This window comes from Chrysemys picta, chromosome 9 (genome assembly GCF_011386835.1).
Source record: "Chrysemys picta bellii isolate R12L10 chromosome 9, ASM1138683v2, whole genome shotgun sequence".
In the NCBI taxonomy this organism is placed as follows: Eukaryota; Metazoa; Chordata; order Testudines; family Emydidae; genus Chrysemys; species Chrysemys picta.
Window position 1 is genome coordinate 104,754,074 of NC_088799.1, and position 19,666 is coordinate 104,773,739.

The 19,666-nt window shown below is 43.0% G+C and overlaps 1 protein-coding gene across 2 annotated transcripts in view; it reads left to right on the plus strand.

Moving 5' to 3' along the window:
- Nucleotides 1-19,666, plus strand: part of OGT (O-linked N-acetylglucosamine (GlcNAc) transferase) — a 57,142-nt gene that overhangs the window by 14,681 nt on the left and 22,795 nt on the right. For both annotated transcript variants that reach the window (XM_005286063.4, XM_005286062.4), the window contains exons 6-14: nt 1,484-1,563; nt 6,109-6,304; nt 7,900-8,040; nt 8,579-8,679; nt 8,856-9,009; nt 9,116-9,217; nt 9,983-10,162; nt 11,168-11,326; nt 17,946-18,035. In XM_005286063.4, the coding sequence (XP_005286120.1) occupies nt 1,484-1,563; nt 6,109-6,304; nt 7,900-8,040; nt 8,579-8,679; nt 8,856-9,009; nt 9,116-9,217; nt 9,983-10,162; nt 11,168-11,326; nt 17,946-18,035 (1,203 nt within the window). The remainder of the gene's footprint in view (nt 1-1,483; nt 1,564-6,108; nt 6,305-7,899; nt 8,041-8,578; nt 8,680-8,855; nt 9,010-9,115; nt 9,218-9,982; nt 10,163-11,167; nt 11,327-17,945; nt 18,036-19,666) is intronic.

Below are 19,666 nucleotides of genomic sequence, written 5' to 3' on the forward strand. Positions count from 1 at the left end.
TTCAGTTTGCTGTTTCCAAGTTTTTCCGTTGAGCAGCTTAGGAAAATTACTTTAAACAGATGTACTAATTGCATTTTCCCAGGATGTTAAATATTGTTTCCTGTTCATGTTTCTACTTATAAATTCTTATGTATATATAATTCCTGCTCTCGCTAGTGTGCAACACCTCCCAGTTAGCGTAATCTGATAATGTGCTGTTTCTCTTCAGATTCCTTAATGGTCTAAATCCGGTCCTATTATATCCTTCGTGACAATTTTTTTTTGGCCTCTGTGATATAAACCAAGAATCACAAATGGCAATTATGATCATTCAGCTATTTGTAGTCGATGTGGTAGTTTTCATATGAATCACTTTTACGTTTTTAGTCTATCAAATGCTTATCTAAAATCTAATCATCTGCATTCTTTATTTTGTATCTTCTGTAATTTATTAGCATACTTTCAGTTCCTAGTAAAATAATGTACCGGCTATGAACTTGCTAGAATAGCCTTCTAAAGACCAATACAATATTTGCTCTTTTTTACTATGGTACCGACTCTGTCTCTATAGCATCTAAAAAAATTGTAGTTGGCTTTGTATTTTGCCACAGGTGAGGGATATGGATTGCATTTCTTAACCCTGCAAGTACAGGAGGGTTGTTTCCTAAAACAGGTAGAGAAATCATAGCATTACATTAGTGGGGGTAAAGCAGAGTAAACCCAACTTCAAACAAATCTTTAGGGCACAACTGTGGGGTTGAGGAAAACTGTTCTTATAGGAAGGGATTCACACCAAAATGTGTGAGTGATTCACCCAGACACGTCTGTAGGATTTCCATTAAGTCTCACTGGTTGTAAAGCCATAAACGCTGTTGTCTGTTGCTCCATCGTGCAGAATAGCTGTGCTTCAGCATCACTGTGATGCAGTGACCCCGTACGATCTTGCAAATATCAAGAATACTACATGATGAAAGATGTTAGTTTATTTTATAACATAAAACAACCACAATTGGCATCTGTTGGAATCCATTTTGACAGGCAAGGGATTGTATGAACATGGAGACAACTAGGTCAGGGTTGATACAGGAGTGGGTGGGTGAGTTTCTGTGGCCTGCGTTGTGCAGGAGGTCAATCTAGACAATCATAATGGTCCCTTCTGACCTTAAAGTCTATGATTCTATATGTTGGTAGGCCAGTTTAGGGAAGCTCGTACTGTTGTGTGTTCTGTGGATAAAAATAGGACTTCAGTCCTCACTGTTGTCAATCCAGCATCTTTCACAAGTGCTAAATTCACTCCAGAAAGCAAGCAGGAATATGTTGTGTATATTAGCATTTTATGCTTGCCTTTCATCTTCCTTACTCGTAGTTTGTTTATAGATCCTTTAAATAACTGTTTACAAATTGGGTTATATCCATTAAATAAATATTAACTTCGGGTTTCTTAGGGTACTGTTTAAGGTATGTGGTAATGTTCAAAGCTTGTTACCTTTTTTAATATCTTCAGGCTGTGACACTTGACCCAAACTTCTTGGATGCTTACATCAATCTGGGGAATGTTCTGAAGGAGGCAAGGATATTTGACAGGTAAGCATATAACATCCCTTCAGCAGCCAATCAGATGCTTAACCAGACATGGACTTCTAATTTAGAAAGCTTTTCTTTCTTCAAGCATTGCTTGTAAAGACTGCAATTCAAGGAGAAACATGCTCTTGATATGCAAGCTTTGAGCTTCCTGGAGAGCAGAAATTTAGTCTTGTCTTTCACTACCCCTGTCGGTATCCTTCTTGTGAGATCTTATGCTTTCATCTCATTTTTATTAATACAGTGTAGTTAGGCTATTTACCAAAACTTTTTAGTTCTTCTGTGCCTCTTTTTTTTTTTTTTTTTTCTTTTTTTCTTTTTCCCTATTGAGACTTTCCTGCTCCATTGTAGATGACTTGTGTTCATAGAATCATAGATGTGTAGGGCTGGAAGGGACCTCAAGAGGTCATAATGTCCAGGCCCCTGCGCTGAGGCAGAACCAAGTAAATCTAGAGTCTAGACCAGTGGTTCCCAAACTGGGGTTCGTGAAATGTTACAGGGGTTCTTGGGAATAAATTCCCTAATGGCGGACAGAGCTGTCCCTAGGAATCCTGGGCAGCACGGGGCCAGCACCCTGGAGCCCCTGGACTTCCAAGAGCTAAGCAGATCAAAGCAAGCATATCTATTACACTGAGGTGATTTAAACTTCATGACTCTTTATAAGAAATGGAAAGGGAGGTGGATATTTCTTGCTGTTTTTAAAATTAAATAGGCAGCTAGTATTGTTTTTAAAATTATTATGAACAAGTTTAAGCTTTGTAACATGCGTTGTTTGCCTAGACTGCTCAAGACCTTAGTGCTTGTGTAGGAGGAACTCTTTGAGTTGGCTTCTTAAATACCTTCATGCTGTTTCACATCTGATACTCCTTGATGAAACATAGGAGCCTTCTCTTATAACAGGCTTATTCAAGCTACGAAAGTGAGACCTTGGAAGAGTGTTGCCATTTTCATAATGTAATAAAAATACTGTAATGATACACACTATTGATTATTATTTAATAAGCATATCATAAAAACAAATTTTGTCAAGATCACTGCTTTTATCATTTATACTCAGGTAAAGGAGAAAATCCCTGGAAATATTCATTTTTAGGAGGGGGTTCGTGAGACTTGACATTTTAGTGAAAGGGGTTCACAGGTTGTTAAAGTTTGGGAATCCTAAAATCTTGCCAGCAGACCTAAAACTGATAAAAGGAAATACGGTTATATGCAATACACAGTTATTTCACTGCCACAGGATACTGTTGAAGCCAAGAGTGTAGAATTTTAAATAGTTTCAGAATTGATGTAGCTAATGAGACCATCCAGAGTTACAAAAGTTAAGACTTAAAACTCTTGGTGTTTTTTTTAAAAACAGATATAAATCCTTGTGTTTCAAGGCATAAGGAAGCTTATAATGGGGGCTAGGAAGAAGCTTTCTGAGAGGACTGTTTATTCCGTAACTGCTAGTGCAGGGTTCCTTGTAACTTTCTCTGAAGAATCCAGTACAGACCTCTGTCTCTCAGAATACTGGACAAGACAAATTGCTGGTCCCCATTTGTTTTAATTTCAGGGTGATGAGACAGATGTGAGTTGATAGCAGAACATTTTTGGTCTTTCTTGAATTTGCCCTTTCCGTGCTTAGGACTTAGGAAACCCGGGTTCAGTTCTCTCCTCCACTCAGACACTCCCCGTGTGACCTTGGGAAAACCACCGTGCCTCAATTTCCCATTTGTAAAAGAGGGAAAATAAAAATAGCACTATCCTACCTCAAGAGAGGGTGTTGGGAGGATAAATACATTAAAGATTGTGATGCTCTCATACTAGTGTGGTGCGGGGGCCATGAGTACCATAGATAGTTATTTATTCATTGGAACCAGAGTTGTTTCTTTCTGAAAGCCCGAACTAGGAATTTGCAAGTTGACTATTATTGGGAAGGTGGTTCCTGGATTATTATGGTAACTTTTGGATGGCTCGGTCTTCCAATTCTAACTACACAGGTTGAAATTTGTGAGCTGTAAGATCAATGAAGAGCACGTACAATGGTAGCTTTGTTGTTATATATGATTGCCATGTCAAAACAAAAAAAAATTGGCCCATCTAGTTCAACAATGCCTGTACTTGATGCTTGACCAGCCACTTATAAAATATTTCCACTTTCAGATCACTTTGGATTTAGGAGGAAGAGAGTTCCTTAATCCTGTATAGCTATCAGCTTTTTCTTTCATTTTTCAGCCTTCTTCATTTTGAATCTCCTCCCCCCCCCTTTTTTTTTCCCCCCACTTCTTCTGGTTTATGGGAAAGGATATATAGTCAATTTTATTTGATATGCTTTTTATGTCCACTTAATTCCAGACCTTCAAATCCTTCATGCTACTGCTTTTCCACTTTTGAGATTGGACAACTAAAATGGAGCACTATATTCAGCTGAGAACCTTTTATCTATTTTTTTATATTCTCTAGCATATATTTTTGATTGCTGCAACACATTGCATGGATGTCTTCATTGGTCTGCCCAAAATCTCATTTTAGTTTTGTGAGATCATTGTTAATCTGAACCCATGAATCTCAAATTTTAGTCCATAGTTTTTTTCCTGGGAAAAGAGCCAGGTTGTACTATTTCAGAGCTATGTACCATACTGTGTTTTTATTCTTAAATAAGGTTATAATTTCTATTGACTGACATGCATCTTTTGAATTTCATAGATGGCCTGAAAGGCACATTATGTTCTATTCTGGCCACCTGCACAATGCAGATCCTAGAATTTGATGCAGTAATTCCTATATCTAGTTCCATAATGTGTGGTTAAACTAGAACATCTTTCTTAGAAAGATATCTGACTTGATGATTACCTTTTGGTGATCTGTTCCACTGTGTAAATGCATTATTAAATTAATGTATTTTCTAGGAATCAAGATTCTTAGCCACATGAGATTTTTATTTATATAGAAGCACAGGTGTGCATGATCTTCAGACAAATAAAAAAGGTAGATTCTTAATACATGTTTACAATCTAAATTACACGTAACTGAGCAAGGAATGACACATGGGTTGGGGATGAGGAGGCAGAATAATGGAAAGATGAGCTACAATAATAAGATTGAGTGCTTTGCCATAATTTAACACTTCGTTGTGTTAAATTGATATATTTTGGCAAAATAAATTTGGTGTAAAAGTCAGAGTAGCATTTTTAAAGCAAGATCTCCTGTTCCTCATAGCTTCTAAAGTAAGAGTAATCACAAGCAAAAAGAACACTTGATTTCATCCCACATGGGGATTGTTCACGTACAGTGTAGATAAATGTAAGATAAAGCAAATAATGCAAAGGGGTACTATTGGAAACAGACTGTAAAGTTGGCTGATGAGAGGGACTGAGCTTGGCTACATTATCTCAGAAAACTGCTGAGGTAGCATCATTGCAAAAGTAAAACGTACCCCTTAGGAGGACTGGTATGCAAAAGAGAAGAAACTCCTGGATCAGGGTACCTGTTAAGGCAAGAAATGTATTATGCTAAATGTGGTAAAAGCGGCACGCTGTAGACTAATCACAAGGTCTCTGTCCTGAAAAGCATAGCCTAATTTTAACTTGACCTGTTTAACAAAGGGGAAGGTAATAAAATAGTAGGGACTGGGTATACGAGAAGGAACAGGGATGAGAACCAGAAGAATACAAGGTTAATTACGGCAAGAGCATTATGGAAAAATGTGTGGATCTTCAATATAAATGACTCTCCTTGGTTGTATGGAAAAAGGGGGCTTGAGGAGGGATTTGGATGGGAAGGCATTCCATGTGTAGAAGGGCGGCATCTTAGACCACTTCTAGAAGCTACTTAGATTGTCCTCTAAACACCTTGTTCCTTTCTTTTCACACTAGCTCTGTAGAGATGATATTTAGTTGGCCACAGAAATCTTGTTTTCAGGAATTAAACGTCTCTGTATGTATTACTTTCTTTTAGATATCATTACATTCACACCTGATTTTTCTTAATGTAGTAGAAATATATTTAAAGTTATTTTTGTCTTTAAAAGTGACTTGCAATGGTTGGGAAGGGGGAATTAATCCTTTTTTAGTTTGATACACAAAGGAGACCTGTGAGGGGAGTTTGTTTTTTGTGTGTGTCTACCTCAGAAATATTAGGGATTTCAAGTCCTTTTTGTTGGGGATTGGAGATGTGTGTGAATTTGTTGAAGACTGCAATGTGGATTAGAAGCTCTCTTGGCTCTTAACTGATGGGAGAATAACACACTCTGCTCCCAAGTCTGATAATTAAACAGATGTCACAAAAAAAACAAGAAAAGCTTTTTAAACAGTCTGAATAAATCACTTGTCTCCTCAGATGGGTTTCACTTTTAATTTCTGTAATGTCATAATCATTTTTCTCCAGTTTCCCTTACTCTTACAGGGTAGACAAGATGTTTCATGCCTTGATCTCAAAGCAGCAAAAGGCACAAACCCTATTTTCTCTTCAGTGTAGGTTACCTTTATGACCAAGTTAAATGTAAAAATAACTTTCTGCTGTCATCTTACATAGGCCATATGAACACTAATCACACATCTCTCGTTACAGAGCTGTAGCAGCCTACTTACGAGCCTTGAGTCTGAGTCCTAATCATGCAGTTGTGCATGGCAACCTGGCCTGTGTGTATTATGAGCAAGGACTGATAGATCTGGCAATAGACACCTACAGACGTGCTATTGAGCTACAGCCACACTTCCCTGATGCCTATTGTAATCTGGCCAATGCTCTAAAGGAGAAAGGCAGTGTAAGGAGCATTTCTGTTTTCTTGCAGTCTGCTATATTTGAGAGGTTCAGCTGATACACTGCTACCTTGATATAACGCGACCCGATATAACACGGTAAAGCAGTGCTCCGGGGGGGCGGGGCTGTACACTCTGATGGATCAAAGCAAGTTCAATATAACGCGGTTTCACCTATAATGCGGTAAGATTTTTTTCGCTCCCGAGGACAGCGTTATATCAAGTTAGTGGTGTACTTATTTCAATGCCTTGAATGATAATGAACTTTAAGGTGGGATGTTGCCTTTAGTATTTGATTTGCTTGTCAGCTTGTAGGAGAAATAATACAAGCAAAAAATGCTCCATCTTAAAGCTTTTAAAGGTAGACATATTTACTCCTGAAGGAATTATGCACTAAAAAATTTAAAATTATGCACACATTTTAAAATTCTGCAAATGTTTTTGTCAGTAAATAAATGTGACTCCAGCATGGTAGTTGGGAGCACCGGTTACTGGCTGCTTTGAAGTGGGAGATCTGGTACAGGGACTCAGCAGTGAGGCTGTACCCAACCCTGACATAGTGCAAGAGCTGGGCCTGCCCAAGAAACACCATGGGGGTCCTACCCATCTGTGCCAGGTGCACTTGGTGTGGGTGGGCAGGCTCAGCCCAGCAGAATCAAAGTGTGGAGGGGCTTATTGTGGGGGGATCCAGGTATGGGGTGAGAAGTTCCTGTATGGGGCAATCTGGGTGTGGGTGGCTCAGTGGGAGATCTGGATGCACAGGGGCTCATTAGGGAGTTCTGGGTGCAGGGGATCCAGGTGAAGGTGGTTGCGGCTCAGGAGCGGGGGTGGGGGGAGTGGGGTCTGGGTCGTTTAGGGAGGTCCAGGTACAGTTGGTTGAGGTTCAGTGGAGTAGGGGTCTGTGTGGGGGACTTGTCTGAGGGATCCAGGTATAGGGGGTAGGGCTTGTCAGGGTGAGGGTTTGATGGGCCTGCTTAACGGGGGAGCCCCAGCTGCTGCTGAGAGCTGCATGCTGGGCTCCCGCTTTCCCCCGAAATCCTATCCCCTTTTCTTCTCCTTCCCCCTCCCCTCACCCCCACATTACTCTCCCCCCACCCTATTCCACCCTCCACCCCATTCCTTCCCCACTGCCTCTCTCTCCCCCGCCCTACCGCTGGCACTCAGTTGCACTGAAAACAGGAAGGTTCCCCAGCACACAGAAGGGGAGCACAACTGGCATTGGGGCCCGAGAGGCGGCGTTCAGCTGCAGTCATTGGAGCCAAGATGCAACCGCCTTCACCTGGGCAGCTCTGCAGTTGCAGAAATGGGGGGTGGGTGGCAGTGGCATGTAACCCTGTGTGCCCCCCATACCTCACCTCTGTTTGTGGGGGCATTCCCCCCCCAAAAATTGCACCCGTGGTCGTTTTCTGCAGGGAAGCACAGTAATTCTGCGGGGGAGCGGGAGTTCTGCGGGTATGCAGTCCCGAAGAATCCCCCCAGGAGTAACGTATTGTAGTGGTGACCACCTTATTGATATTTCTGTGGCAACATTGCTTAAACAGCAATTCCCTTGCTTGTTTATTTTAAGTACTGCTTGAACACAATTCTTCTTGTTTCTAAGGTTGCTGAAGCAGAAGAATGTTACAATACAGCTCTTCGTCTGTGTCCCACACATGCAGACTCACTTAATAACCTGGCAAACATCAAGCGAGAACAGGGAAACATTGAGGAGGCAGTTCGCCTATACAGGAAAGCTCTTGAGGTACATTTGGATATAAGGAAGAGGGTAGGATGTGGACAAAAAAGCTGGGAACATATGAGGGGTCGATTGTACTTGATAAAGAAGTAGATAGAGGCAGTGGTACTTCTGTTTAAGATTTGATTAATTTGCCAAGGAGACTACCCCTCTGATAGTTGTCCATTGTTAGCCGTGTTAGTCTGTATCCACAAAAACAACAAGAAGTCCTGTGGCACCTGAAAGACTAACAGATTTATTTGGGCATAAACTTTCGTGGGTTAACCCAGTTCTAACTCTTCTGCAATGTGATGCCCTGCGGGGGGGAGGGGTAGCTCAGTGGTTTGAGCATTGGCCTGCTAAACCCAGGGTTGTGAGTTCAATCCTTGAGGGGGCCACTTAGGGATCTGGGGCAAAATCAGTACTTGGTCCTGCTAGTGAAGGCAGGGGGCTGGACTCGATGACCTTTCAAGGTCCTTTCCAGTTCTAGGAGATAGGATATCTCTATTTATTTATTTATTTAAGATCTGAGGGGCAAACTAACTCTCTCCTTTGTTTCCTGTAGGTGTTCCCAGAGTTTGCTGCTGCCCATTCAAATTTAGCAAGTGTTCTGCAGCAGCAAGGAAAGCTGCAGGAAGCTCTGATGCATTACAAAGAGGCTATTAGGTAAGAATTTTGCTTTTTAAAATTCTCAAAGACTGGCGACAGGAATTCTACAGTCGTCTAGACAATGGCTTACAACTGTTATGCAAACCAATAATCGAATAGCAGTCTGGATGGGCATTCTTAGAGGACAGGCAACTTGTACTGTGGATAATGTATGGTGTGTTTTTTAATTTTAGAATCAGCCCCACGTTTGCAGATGCTTATTCAAATATGGGGAATACTTTAAAGGAGATGCAGGATGTTCAGGGAGCTTTACAATGTTACACCCGTGCCATCCAGATAAATCCTGCTTTTGCTGATGCCCACAGTAACTTGGCCTCTATTCACAAGGTATAGCCATGTTCATAACTTTTTTTATTTTATAACACGGTGATGCATTTGGCAAACTCATTCCTGAATCTGCTTGTGCTTGCTGATTTAGTCTCTGCTTTTGCAGGATTCAGGGAACATACCAGAAGCCATTGCTTCTTATCGCACTGCTCTGAAACTGAAACCTGATTTCCCAGATGCTTATTGCAACTTAGCCCACTGCTTGCAGGTGAGGAGAGAGGGCTGTGACTGTAATTCTATTGGAGATTACTCTAATGTAAATATCTAGGACTAACCACGTATTAAGGATCCAGTGTATCTATTTTAAAAGGAGCAGAAATAACTCTTGGTCAAATTAGAAAATAAGACTGTGGAGCCATTTTCTCTTACGGAACAGTGCTTGGGTCATAGGCGATTTGAAATACAAGGGAGCTGTAATGGTTATTAAAATACTTGTCAAGTGTCTTTTTATCTCTTGGAATGGAAGAAATGTTAATCACAGTCCCATGTAAACAGAACTTCTCAAAGCTCTGACCGGGGTTTAAAGTTGTTTAAAGTATTCTAACCAGCCATTTAATTTTTCATAAGAATGGCCAGGCTGGGTCAGACCAGTAGTCCATCTAGCCCAGTATCCTGGCTTCTGACAGTGGCCAGTGCCAGATGCTTCAGAAGGAATGAACAGTACAGGGCAATCATCATGTGATCCATCCCCTGTCATCCCATCCCAGCATCTGGCAGTCAGAGGCTAGGGACATCCAGAGCCATGGGATTGCATCGCTGACCATCTTGGCTAATAGCCATTGATGGACCTGTCCTCCATGAATTTAGCTAATTCTTTTTTGAACCCATTGTAGTTCTGGCCTTTACAACATCCCCTGGCAACAAGTTCCACAAGTTGACTGCATTGTGTGAAGTACTTCCTTTGGTTTTGTTTTAAACCTGCTGCCTATTAAATTCATTGGATGACCCCTGGTTCTTTTGTTTCTTCTTTTAGATTGTCTGTGACTGGACAGATTATGATGAAAGAATGAAAAAGCTGGTCAGCATTGTAGCTGATCAACTGGAGAAGAATAGACTGCCATCTGTCCACCCTCATCACAGCATGCTGTACCCCCTTTCTCACAGCTTTAGGAAGGCTATTGCTGAGAGACATGGAAATCTCTGTTTGGATAAGGTAGGAACTTTGAAGACTTTTCCATATACTTGGTTATACCTGAGGAAAAACAGATTGTGCTTTGGTCAATTATATTCTGGTATGTAATGCCAATTTTAAAATAGTGTTTCTCAGGCTTCAGATTTACCACCTTGTTGAGACTGATAGGTCTCTTTGCTTCCTGGTTTTGTACAGTGTGGTATTCTCTGGTATTGGGAAGAGGTCAGTCAGATTTAACAACCATCAGTTACGACTGCCAAAACCTCTTACTCTGGCAATTCCTCCCTCCTGCCCCCAATCTGACAGAGTTCTTCTGTGTGTGCCGTAGTGGTGTAGTGCGTCGGTCCCAGGAGAGCTTTTCTCTCTCCAACATAAGTTGGTCCAATAAAAGATATTGCCTCACCCACCTTGTCTCTCTAGAATCCTATGTTGTTCCCTCAATATCTGATCCTGCCTCATCTCCACACTGACCTATCCTGACCATGGACCCATAGGGTGGAACTCTTTTTTAGAACCGATTAACTCAGCTTTTTGCTTAGACTGACATGATCTGCTCTCTCCTACATTGCCTAATTGTGTTGCCAGTTCAATGCACTTAACATTTATCAGCCTGTATGCAGCACTTTAGTGACTGGCCCTATTGCTCCCTTAGTACACTAATCTTTTGATCAAATTTTGATACATGGCTTTTTTCTTTAACTAGCGGATGTGTAGACTAAGCTATACACTCAGTCAAGCCTCCATTTGAACTCAGATTTGGGTAACACACAGCTCGGCCTGTGTGAGCAACAAATGTGCAACCCTCTGCCTGAAATTTGGGAATTGGTCAGATGTGGTTTTCAAATATTATTAGGCGATAAGCAGAAACGTCATCAATGCAGTAGCATAGAAATTTAAATATGGGGAAAATTAATAACTCCGTGTAATTCTGAAAGTCTATCCTATTTACTATCTCTGCTCTTGATGCTTCTGATTTCATTTAAAGTTTATCATGTCTCAAAAAAATCTTGTGAATTTGATTGCCAGATCAACGTCCTTCACAAGCCACCATATGAGCATCCAAAGGACTTGAAGGCTAGTGAAGGCCGGCTTCGTGTTGGCTATGTGAGCTCTGATTTTGGAAATCATCCAACCTCCCACCTAATGCAGTCAATCCCAGGAATGCATAACCCTGACAAATTTGAGGTAAGAGAACATAAATAGCATGCTGAAAGTTTTAAATACCCAGGGAGCCTCTATTAGCTGTAACCTAGGGAAGGTAAAGTGCATGATTGTGCAGAAGGTTTGAGGTCACGTCCTCTTTCCTGGCAGTTCTTGGTGTATCACCTTTTAGAGGAGGAGGCGTCTCTTATATCCCAATAGCAGTTCATCTTGCCATTTATGAAGTGGCAGTGAAAGACCACCTGGAGATTCATCCCATCCTCCACTAGAGACACATAAGGGAGGAGCTGTTAATCATTGGGAGTACCCAAGGTACGGAAAAGGAAGTGGCTGACATTGTGTTGTATGTCCCAAGATATCGTCTAGTAGGGTCTTCCCCATTTAATCTTTTAAATTTCTTTATCATTTCTCATTTGTCTGCACGACCTGTCTTACAACAGGATCAGGATACCCAGTAATGCTACCGAACAGTAGCTGCATATCTGTTTGTTTAAAACTCTGCCTGCCCCAGTCACACTTCTTAATATTTATTGCACATTCTTATGAACCATTTTCAAGAAGACACTACACTCTCCCTCCTGGGTTATTTCTATCAAGGGATCCTCACTAGCTTCAGGTGTCCTGGCTACTCATTTGTAATTGAAACTGGAAAACAGATGTACAGTTGCAACATATTCAGTCACTCCCAATGAAGTAAGTATAACTATACCCCTAAAAATTGCCAGTTTTCTGAATTACTTTTGGTATAAATGGCTTCTTCAAGTGATAGTCCCTATGTACATTCCACACCAGTACGCATGTGCATCATACCCCTGAGCCCAGACATATTTAGTAAGCAGCAGCCATTGGTCCGCACATGCACATTTGTTCTTTGTGCTCTAAACCAAGAGTATAAAGGATGTTTGGAACCGATATCTCTCTAGTTCCTTCTTACCATTGCATGGCCTGAGTCAGAATCTTCTGTGTCCACAGCGGTTTCCTCAACTGGCATTCTGTAAATATAGCATAAATAGTTTTTAGTATTTTAAGCTATTAGACATAGTAGAGTGTGGTTGGTTTGGGTTCTTCCTCCCCCCCCCACTAAGGAAATTCCCCCCCAGAAAGCTGGGATTATGCACGGGGTTCAAGAATTGTTTTTGCCCCTTCTCGTTTTCTGTAGAACATCAGTGCTGCCTCTACAGCAATTTCATCATCATTCCCAGATAAGGCAGTTACCCCATCTTCACATTCCCCGCTTGACAATTTCAGGCAGTTACAGGACCTCTTGCACGGGGTGGTACCCGAGCTGCGAATACAACTTGAAGTAGTTCAGGATCCTAAAATAGATTGCTGGACATCTTGCAGCACTCTGGGCCCAGTCGAGCAGCCCCTCCTGATCAACAAAGCAAACATGGATCCAGCAAAAATAGTGTGGACACTCCCACCCCCAAGAGGACCAAGCAGTGCTGTTTTGTTCCACCAAGGGGGGGAGAGGGGTCTATTCTTGCACTTACCACACCTACCTTTTTTAGTGGTAGAAGTGGCCAGTGAGGGATCCAGGCTGCAAAACCAAAGAACTGCTTCATCAGACAAGGGTGCTAAATGCCTCATGTCACGCTGTCTGGAGTGGTTCATGACTGAGAGTGCCAACCTCAGGGCAGGCTGTCAAAAAGCAGCACAGACACCCCAAATGGGTGGTCTCTTCTATAATAAGATTTCACTAACCCAGTAACAAATGTGAACTGAAGCACTAAAACAGTCTTGCCATGGAGTCATGGACAGTCCCTTTGAGCACTCCAGTCCATCTTGCCACCTAGGCAAACTGGATTTAGTGATAAATGGTCACTTACACTAAAGTCCACAATATTCAATATCAAAAATACAATATCCCAAGAGAGCAGTCGCTTATGCCAGGTCAATTTGTACCTTAGATCTCACACCAAAGACTACACTTATAGCCAATCTTATGGTAAATTAAGTTTCTTCTTCGAGTGCTTGCTCATTTTGATTCCATTGTAGGTGTGCGCAATTGTCAGAGATATTTGCCTTAGCGGAATCTGTAGGGCCGGCTGTGGTGCCCCCTAAAGTGCTACGCACATGCCATGGTATATCAGGCACTGCCGGCCCTATGCCCTCACAGTTCCTTCTTATTGCCTATGGTGGTCAGTCAGAACGCCTCTGTCCCTTGCTTTGCAGGTGGCCAGTGGTTCCTTTTCTTAGCCTTGTGCTTCTAGTTGTAAATAGCTTTATTGTTTAGTTGTTGAACCTCATCAGATTTCTTTTGGCCCAATCCTCCCATTTGTCTAGGTCACTCTGGACCCTATCCTATCCTCCAGCGTATCTACCTCTCCCTCCATATTAGTGTCATCCGTGAACTTGCTGAGGGTGCAATCCATCCCATCATCCAGATCATTAACGAAGATGTTAATGAACAAAACGGGCCCCAGGACCAACCCCGGGGCACTCCACTTGATACCGGCTGCCAACTAGACATCGAGCCGTTGATCACTACCCATTGAGTCCGGCGATTTAGCCAGCTTTCTATCCATCTTTATAGTCCATTCATCCAATCCATATTTTAACTTGCTGGCAAGAATGCTGTGGGAGACCGTATCAAAAGCTTTGCTGAAGTCAAGGTATATCACGTCCACCGCTTTCCCCATATCCACAGAGCCAGTTGTCTCATCATAGAAGGCAGTCAGGTTGGTCAGGCATGACTTGCCCTTGGTGAATCCATGTTGACTGTTCCTGATCGCCTTCCTCTCCTCCAAGTGCTTCAGAATGGATTCCTTGAGGACCTGCTCCATGATTTTTCTGGGGACTGAGGTGAGGCTGACCAATCTGTAGTTCCCCGCATTCTCCTTCTTCCCTTTTTTAAAAGATGGGCACTATATTTGCCTTTTTCCAATCATCCGGGACCTCCCCCGATTACCATGAGTTTTCAAAGATCATGGCGAATGGCTCTGCAGTCACATCTGGCCCCATGGCATTGTGCATGTCCAGCTTTTTAAAATAGTTCTTAACCTGTTCTTTCACCACTGAGGGCTGCTCACCTTCTCCCCATACTGTGCTGCCCAGTGCAGCAGTCTGAAAGCTGAACTTGTCTGTGAAGACCAAGGCAAAAAAAGCATTGAGTACTTCAGCTTTTTCCACATCATCTGTCACTAAGTGGCCTCCCCTATTCAGTAAGGGTCGCACACTTTCCCTGACCACTTTCTTGCTGCTAACATACCTGTAGAAACCCTTCTTGTTACCCTTCACGTCCCTTGCTAGCTGCAACTCCACCTGATTACACCCCTAGCATGCTCAAGAAATATTTTTATACTCCTCCCTAGTCATCTATCCAAGTTTCCACTTCTTGTAAACTTCCTTTTTGTGTTTAAGCTCACTGAAGATTTCTCTGTTAAGCCAAGCTGGTCACCTGCCATATTTGCTATTCTTTCCGTGCCCTCAATAAGGCTTCTTTAAAATACAGCCAGCTCTCCTGGACTCCTTTCCCCCTCATATTAGCCTACCAGGGGATCCTGACAATCAGTTCCCTGAGGGAGTCAGAGTCTGCTTTTTCTGAAGTCTGGGGTCCGTATTCTGCTGCTCTCCTTTCTTCCTTCTGTCATGATCCTGAACTTGACTATCTCATGGTCACTGCTGCCCAGGTTGCCCCCCACTTCTGCTTTCCCCTAACAATTCTTCCCTGTTTGTGAGCAGCAGGTCAAGAGGAGCACTGCCCCTAGTTGGTTCCTCCAGCACTTGCACCAGGAAGTTGTCCCCAACACTCTCCAAAAACTTCCTGGATTGTCTGTGCACTGCTGCATTGCTTTCCCAGCCGATGGGGGGGGAGATAGCTCAGTGGTTTGAGCATTGCCCTACTAAACCTAGGGTTGGGAGTTCAATCCTTAAGGGCGCCACTTAGGGATCTGGGGCAAAAATCTGTCTGGGGATTGGCCCTGCTTTGAGCAGGGGATTGGACTAGATGACCTCCTGCGGTCCCTTCCAACCCTGATATTCTATGATTGAAGTCCCCCATCAGAACCAGGGCCTGTGATCTGGAAACTTCTGTTAGTTGTCCGAAGAGAGCCTCGTCTACCTCATCCTCCTGGTCTGGTGGTTTATAGCAGACACCCAATACGACATCACCCTTGTTGCTCTCGCCTCTAAACTTAACCCAAAGACTCTCAACAGGCTTTTCTCCAGTTTCATACTGGAGCTCCGAGCAATCATACTGCTCTTTTACATACAGTCCAACTCCTAGATCTTTTCTCCCCTGCCTGTCCTTCCTGAACAGTTTATACCCATCCATGACTGTGCACCAGTCATGTGAGTTATCCCACCAAGTCCCCGTTGTTCCAATCACATCATAGTTTCTTTACTGTGCCAGGACTTCCAGTTCTCCCTGCTTGTTTCCCAGGCCTCCTGCATTCGTGTATAGGCACCTCAGATAACTAGCCGATTGCCCAACTTGCTCAGGGGTTAGGTCTCCATCCCCTGGCAAACCTAGTTTAAAGCCCTCCTCACTAGGTTAGCCAGCCTGCCTGCGAAGATGCTCTTCCCTGTCTTCGTTAGGTGGATCCCATCTCTTCCTAGCAATCCTACCTGGAACAGGAACCTCCATTTCCTACATTCTTACTAAGAGTAAACCAGACTAGTATGAAGGAAGCAGTACCACTTAGTGGGGAAAGTGGACTGGAGCTCAAATCTGGGGTCCGTTCCCAACTATGTCACAAGTTCAATGTGTGGCTGAGCACATATCTTAATCTCCTGAGCAAAATAAGGATACTGCCTACCTTTGTAAAGTATTGTGAGAGCTTTACTTAAAGCCAGAATACTTAAACCAAAGTGTTTTGGTTTTATTCGCAAAGACGCTTTATTTATTGGATCAGTCAGAACTGACTGAAACTTCCCCAGGTCACAACATCCCTTTGCGTTCAAAACACTGACAGCTGACTTAATCAACCTAAACTTTCATATATACTTTGAAAAAAGAACAGGAGTACTTGTGGCACCTTAGAGACTAACAAATTTATTAGAGCATAAGCTTTCGTGGACTACAGCCCACTTCTTCGGATGCATATATACTTTGGAAACTTGTTCCCCGACTCCCTTTCTCTTTGCCTCTCTTATGGTGACGCTTGTGATTATCTTCCTTATAAACACAAAAAGTACTACTACTTTCAGATTAGCCGAGAGATATAAAAATAGCAAATTTATATCAGACTGATACCCTGTCATCTTCATGAAAGAGCTGCTTTAGCTACATTTGGAAATTTTAACAAGTAAAAAAAAAATTTTTTTTTAATCTCTGGTACAAACATTAATGGTGGCAGGAAGTCAGTAAATACCTAGTAGCAGAGGGGTAGCCGTGTTAGTCTGGATCTGTAAAAAGCAATAGAGTCTCCTGTGGCACCTTTAAGACTAACAGATGTATTGGAGCATAAGCTTTCATAGGTGAATACCCACGAATGTACATGCGTCTGACAAAGTGGGTATTCACCCACGAAAGCTTATGCTCCAATACATCTGTTAGTCTTAAAGGTGCCACAGGACTCTCAGTAAATACCTATGTTGGCTTCTAAGCAGAGTGTGGCAGTGAAACATCTTAACTTGTTCTGGAGTGAGGATGTTGTTTCACTATATACCAATGAAAAGATAAACCCCAAACGGAACTTGAATCCACTATTTCATGCTGAAGTCAGCATCTGGCCCTCTAAACCAGTGGTTCTCAAACTTATTTGAGCCCCGCTTCTTTGTGTCTGTAGTCACTATGGCTTCCCACCCCCAGGTACATATACCGCCATTCAGCTCTGAAGGCAGAGCATTGGCTGCTCGCTGAGTGCCCTGCTCTGAAGGCAGCACTGCGCCAGCAGCAGCATAGCAGTGTCAGGGAGTCAACAGGATACTTAGCTCCCCATTACTACCCTTACTCCTGCACTACTGCTGCTGCAGGGCTGACAGTCAGAGTCCTGTCACCTCCAGCTGAGGGATTTGGGGGCTGAGAGGGAGGAGTGCCTGAGTTCAGGCATTATCCCCACTTCCTGGATGTGCACAGCCCTTATGCATGAGTCCCAGCCACCTGGGGCTGACAGCCACTGCTCTTCACAAAAGAAATAAAAAAGCACACAGCTCACGCCTCTCTTGGGAGGCCTGCCTCATAGTTTGAGAACCGCTGCTCTAGACTAATTGGGTTCATGCAGGTTGACTGTTTGAATCAGTGACCAGTAAATATTAGATTTACTAAAGGTAAAAATGTTTGCATACCTTGTCACCCTTTGCTTTTGTCACTGGATCCATGTCACACTTCTAATTGGAGAGTTGCATACTGCTTTCTCCAGAACTTATCCACTGATTGGCTGGAGACTCTAATGAAAAATGGGCTGAGTGTAAATATCAATCCAAAAGTGAGACCAGTTGTGAAATTTACACTTTTAACAAACACTTAAGCTGCTTATATGCAATTTTCGTAAACCTTATTTAGGATTTTTCGTGTTCAAAGCACTTACAAAATAACTGGCTAATGTTTGTGTAAAATAAAATTAAACTTGGTCCTAAACAATTTCCTCTTTTGAATGAGGATAACATGTAGAGTAATTACATAGCATTTATGATGAAATTTTAGTCAATAGGCTAAATTTCATGTACTTATATTAACTTGTAGTGCTGTATATCCTAGGTGTTCTGTTATGCCCTCAGCCCTGATGATGGGACAAACTTCCGTGTAAAGGTGATGGCGGAAGCAAATCATTTCATTGACCTCTCTCAGGTGAGCTTTCATTCTTTTGAATTTGCAGCACGTTTTTCAGAAATGGAGATCTCAACCTGTGGTTAAGGATCCTGGCCACAGTGAATTTCTTGGAGCACAAATTATGCTCACAGGTAATGGTAAGAGTGATCTTCAGAATTCTTGAGTTTGTGGTAGTGTATGTTTGCAGTTTCATCGTTGTGGAGGGAATCGATGGGCATCGTGTGAACTTTGAGTGTGACTATTGGAATTTTATTAATGTGGGTGGCTGGTTGTGGATTAAAACGATAGTCATGCACATAGCTTAAGTTGATCAAGGAGACTTGCTACAGTGGCTGAATATTTTGGGCTTGATTCTTGGGTACATTAAGGCTGCTGTATGCTACTCAAACAATAATAAAGCAACCATGGCGTAGCAGGTTGGTGAAAGATTCCACCTGCGTAATGGAATAACTGAGAGATTTAGGCACTGGAGCAGCTTCTACCTCCATCACCTCTTTGGATCAAAGGTATGTGGCAAAAGTTTTACTACATCCTAAATGATCCTCAGATGCAAAAACAGTGTCTGGAGTCCAAGGATGGCTGGCATACATTAGGGCAGTCCTGCAAATCCTCTAGCACTCAATGCTTTTTTTTGGTCTCTGTCTACACGAACAAGGTCAGCTCCCAGACTGCTGCACTGGGCAGCACAGCATGGGGAGGTGGTGACCAGCCCTCTGTGGAGAAAGAAGTGGTTCAGGACTATTTAGAAAAGCTGGATGAGCACAAGTCCGTGGGGCCGGATGCACTGCATCCCAGGGTGCTAAAGGAGTTGGCAGATGTGATTGCAGAGCCATTGGCTGTTATCTTTGAAAACTCACGGCGATCGGGGAGGTCCCGGATGACTGGAAAAAGGCTAATGTAGTGCCCATCTTTAAAAAAGGGAAGGCGGAGGATCTGGGGAACTACAGGCCAGTCAGCCTCACCTCAGTCCCTGGAAAAACCATGGAGCATATCATCAAGGAATCAATTCTGAAGCATTTAGAGGAGAGGAAAGTGATCAGGAACAGTCAGCATGGATTCACCAAGGGCAAGTCATGCCTGACTAACCTAATTGCCTTCTGTGACAAGATAACTGGCTCTGTGGATGAGGGGAAAGCAGTGGACGTGATATACCTTGACTTTAGCAAAGCTTTTGATACGGTCTCCCACAACATTCTTGTCAGCAAGTTAAAGTAGTATGGGCTGGATGAATGTCCCACTGTCAGACATATGCAAGGCAGCTACCTGGGCATCGAACCTTACCTTCACCAATCACTACGCTCTCATCCACACTGCAGCATCTGACACCAGATTGGGTAGAGCTGTCTTGTCAACAGCCTTCTTGCCTCATCCGAAGTCCCTACCATCCTAAGGGATACTGCTTTTCAATCACCTGAAGTGGAGCACCCACAGGGACATCTCTTGAAGAAGAGGAGGTTACTCCCCCTGTGCAGTAACTGACGTTCTTCGAGATGAGTGTCCCTGTGGGTGCTCCACTACCCGCCCTCCTCCCCTCTACTTCGGAATTTGTAACACACTCCGTTTCAGAGAAGGAACTGAGGAGCCCGGGCTATGCACGCGCTATTAGAACACTGACAGCTCGAGAAAAAGGCACAGCGCGTGCGTAGCCG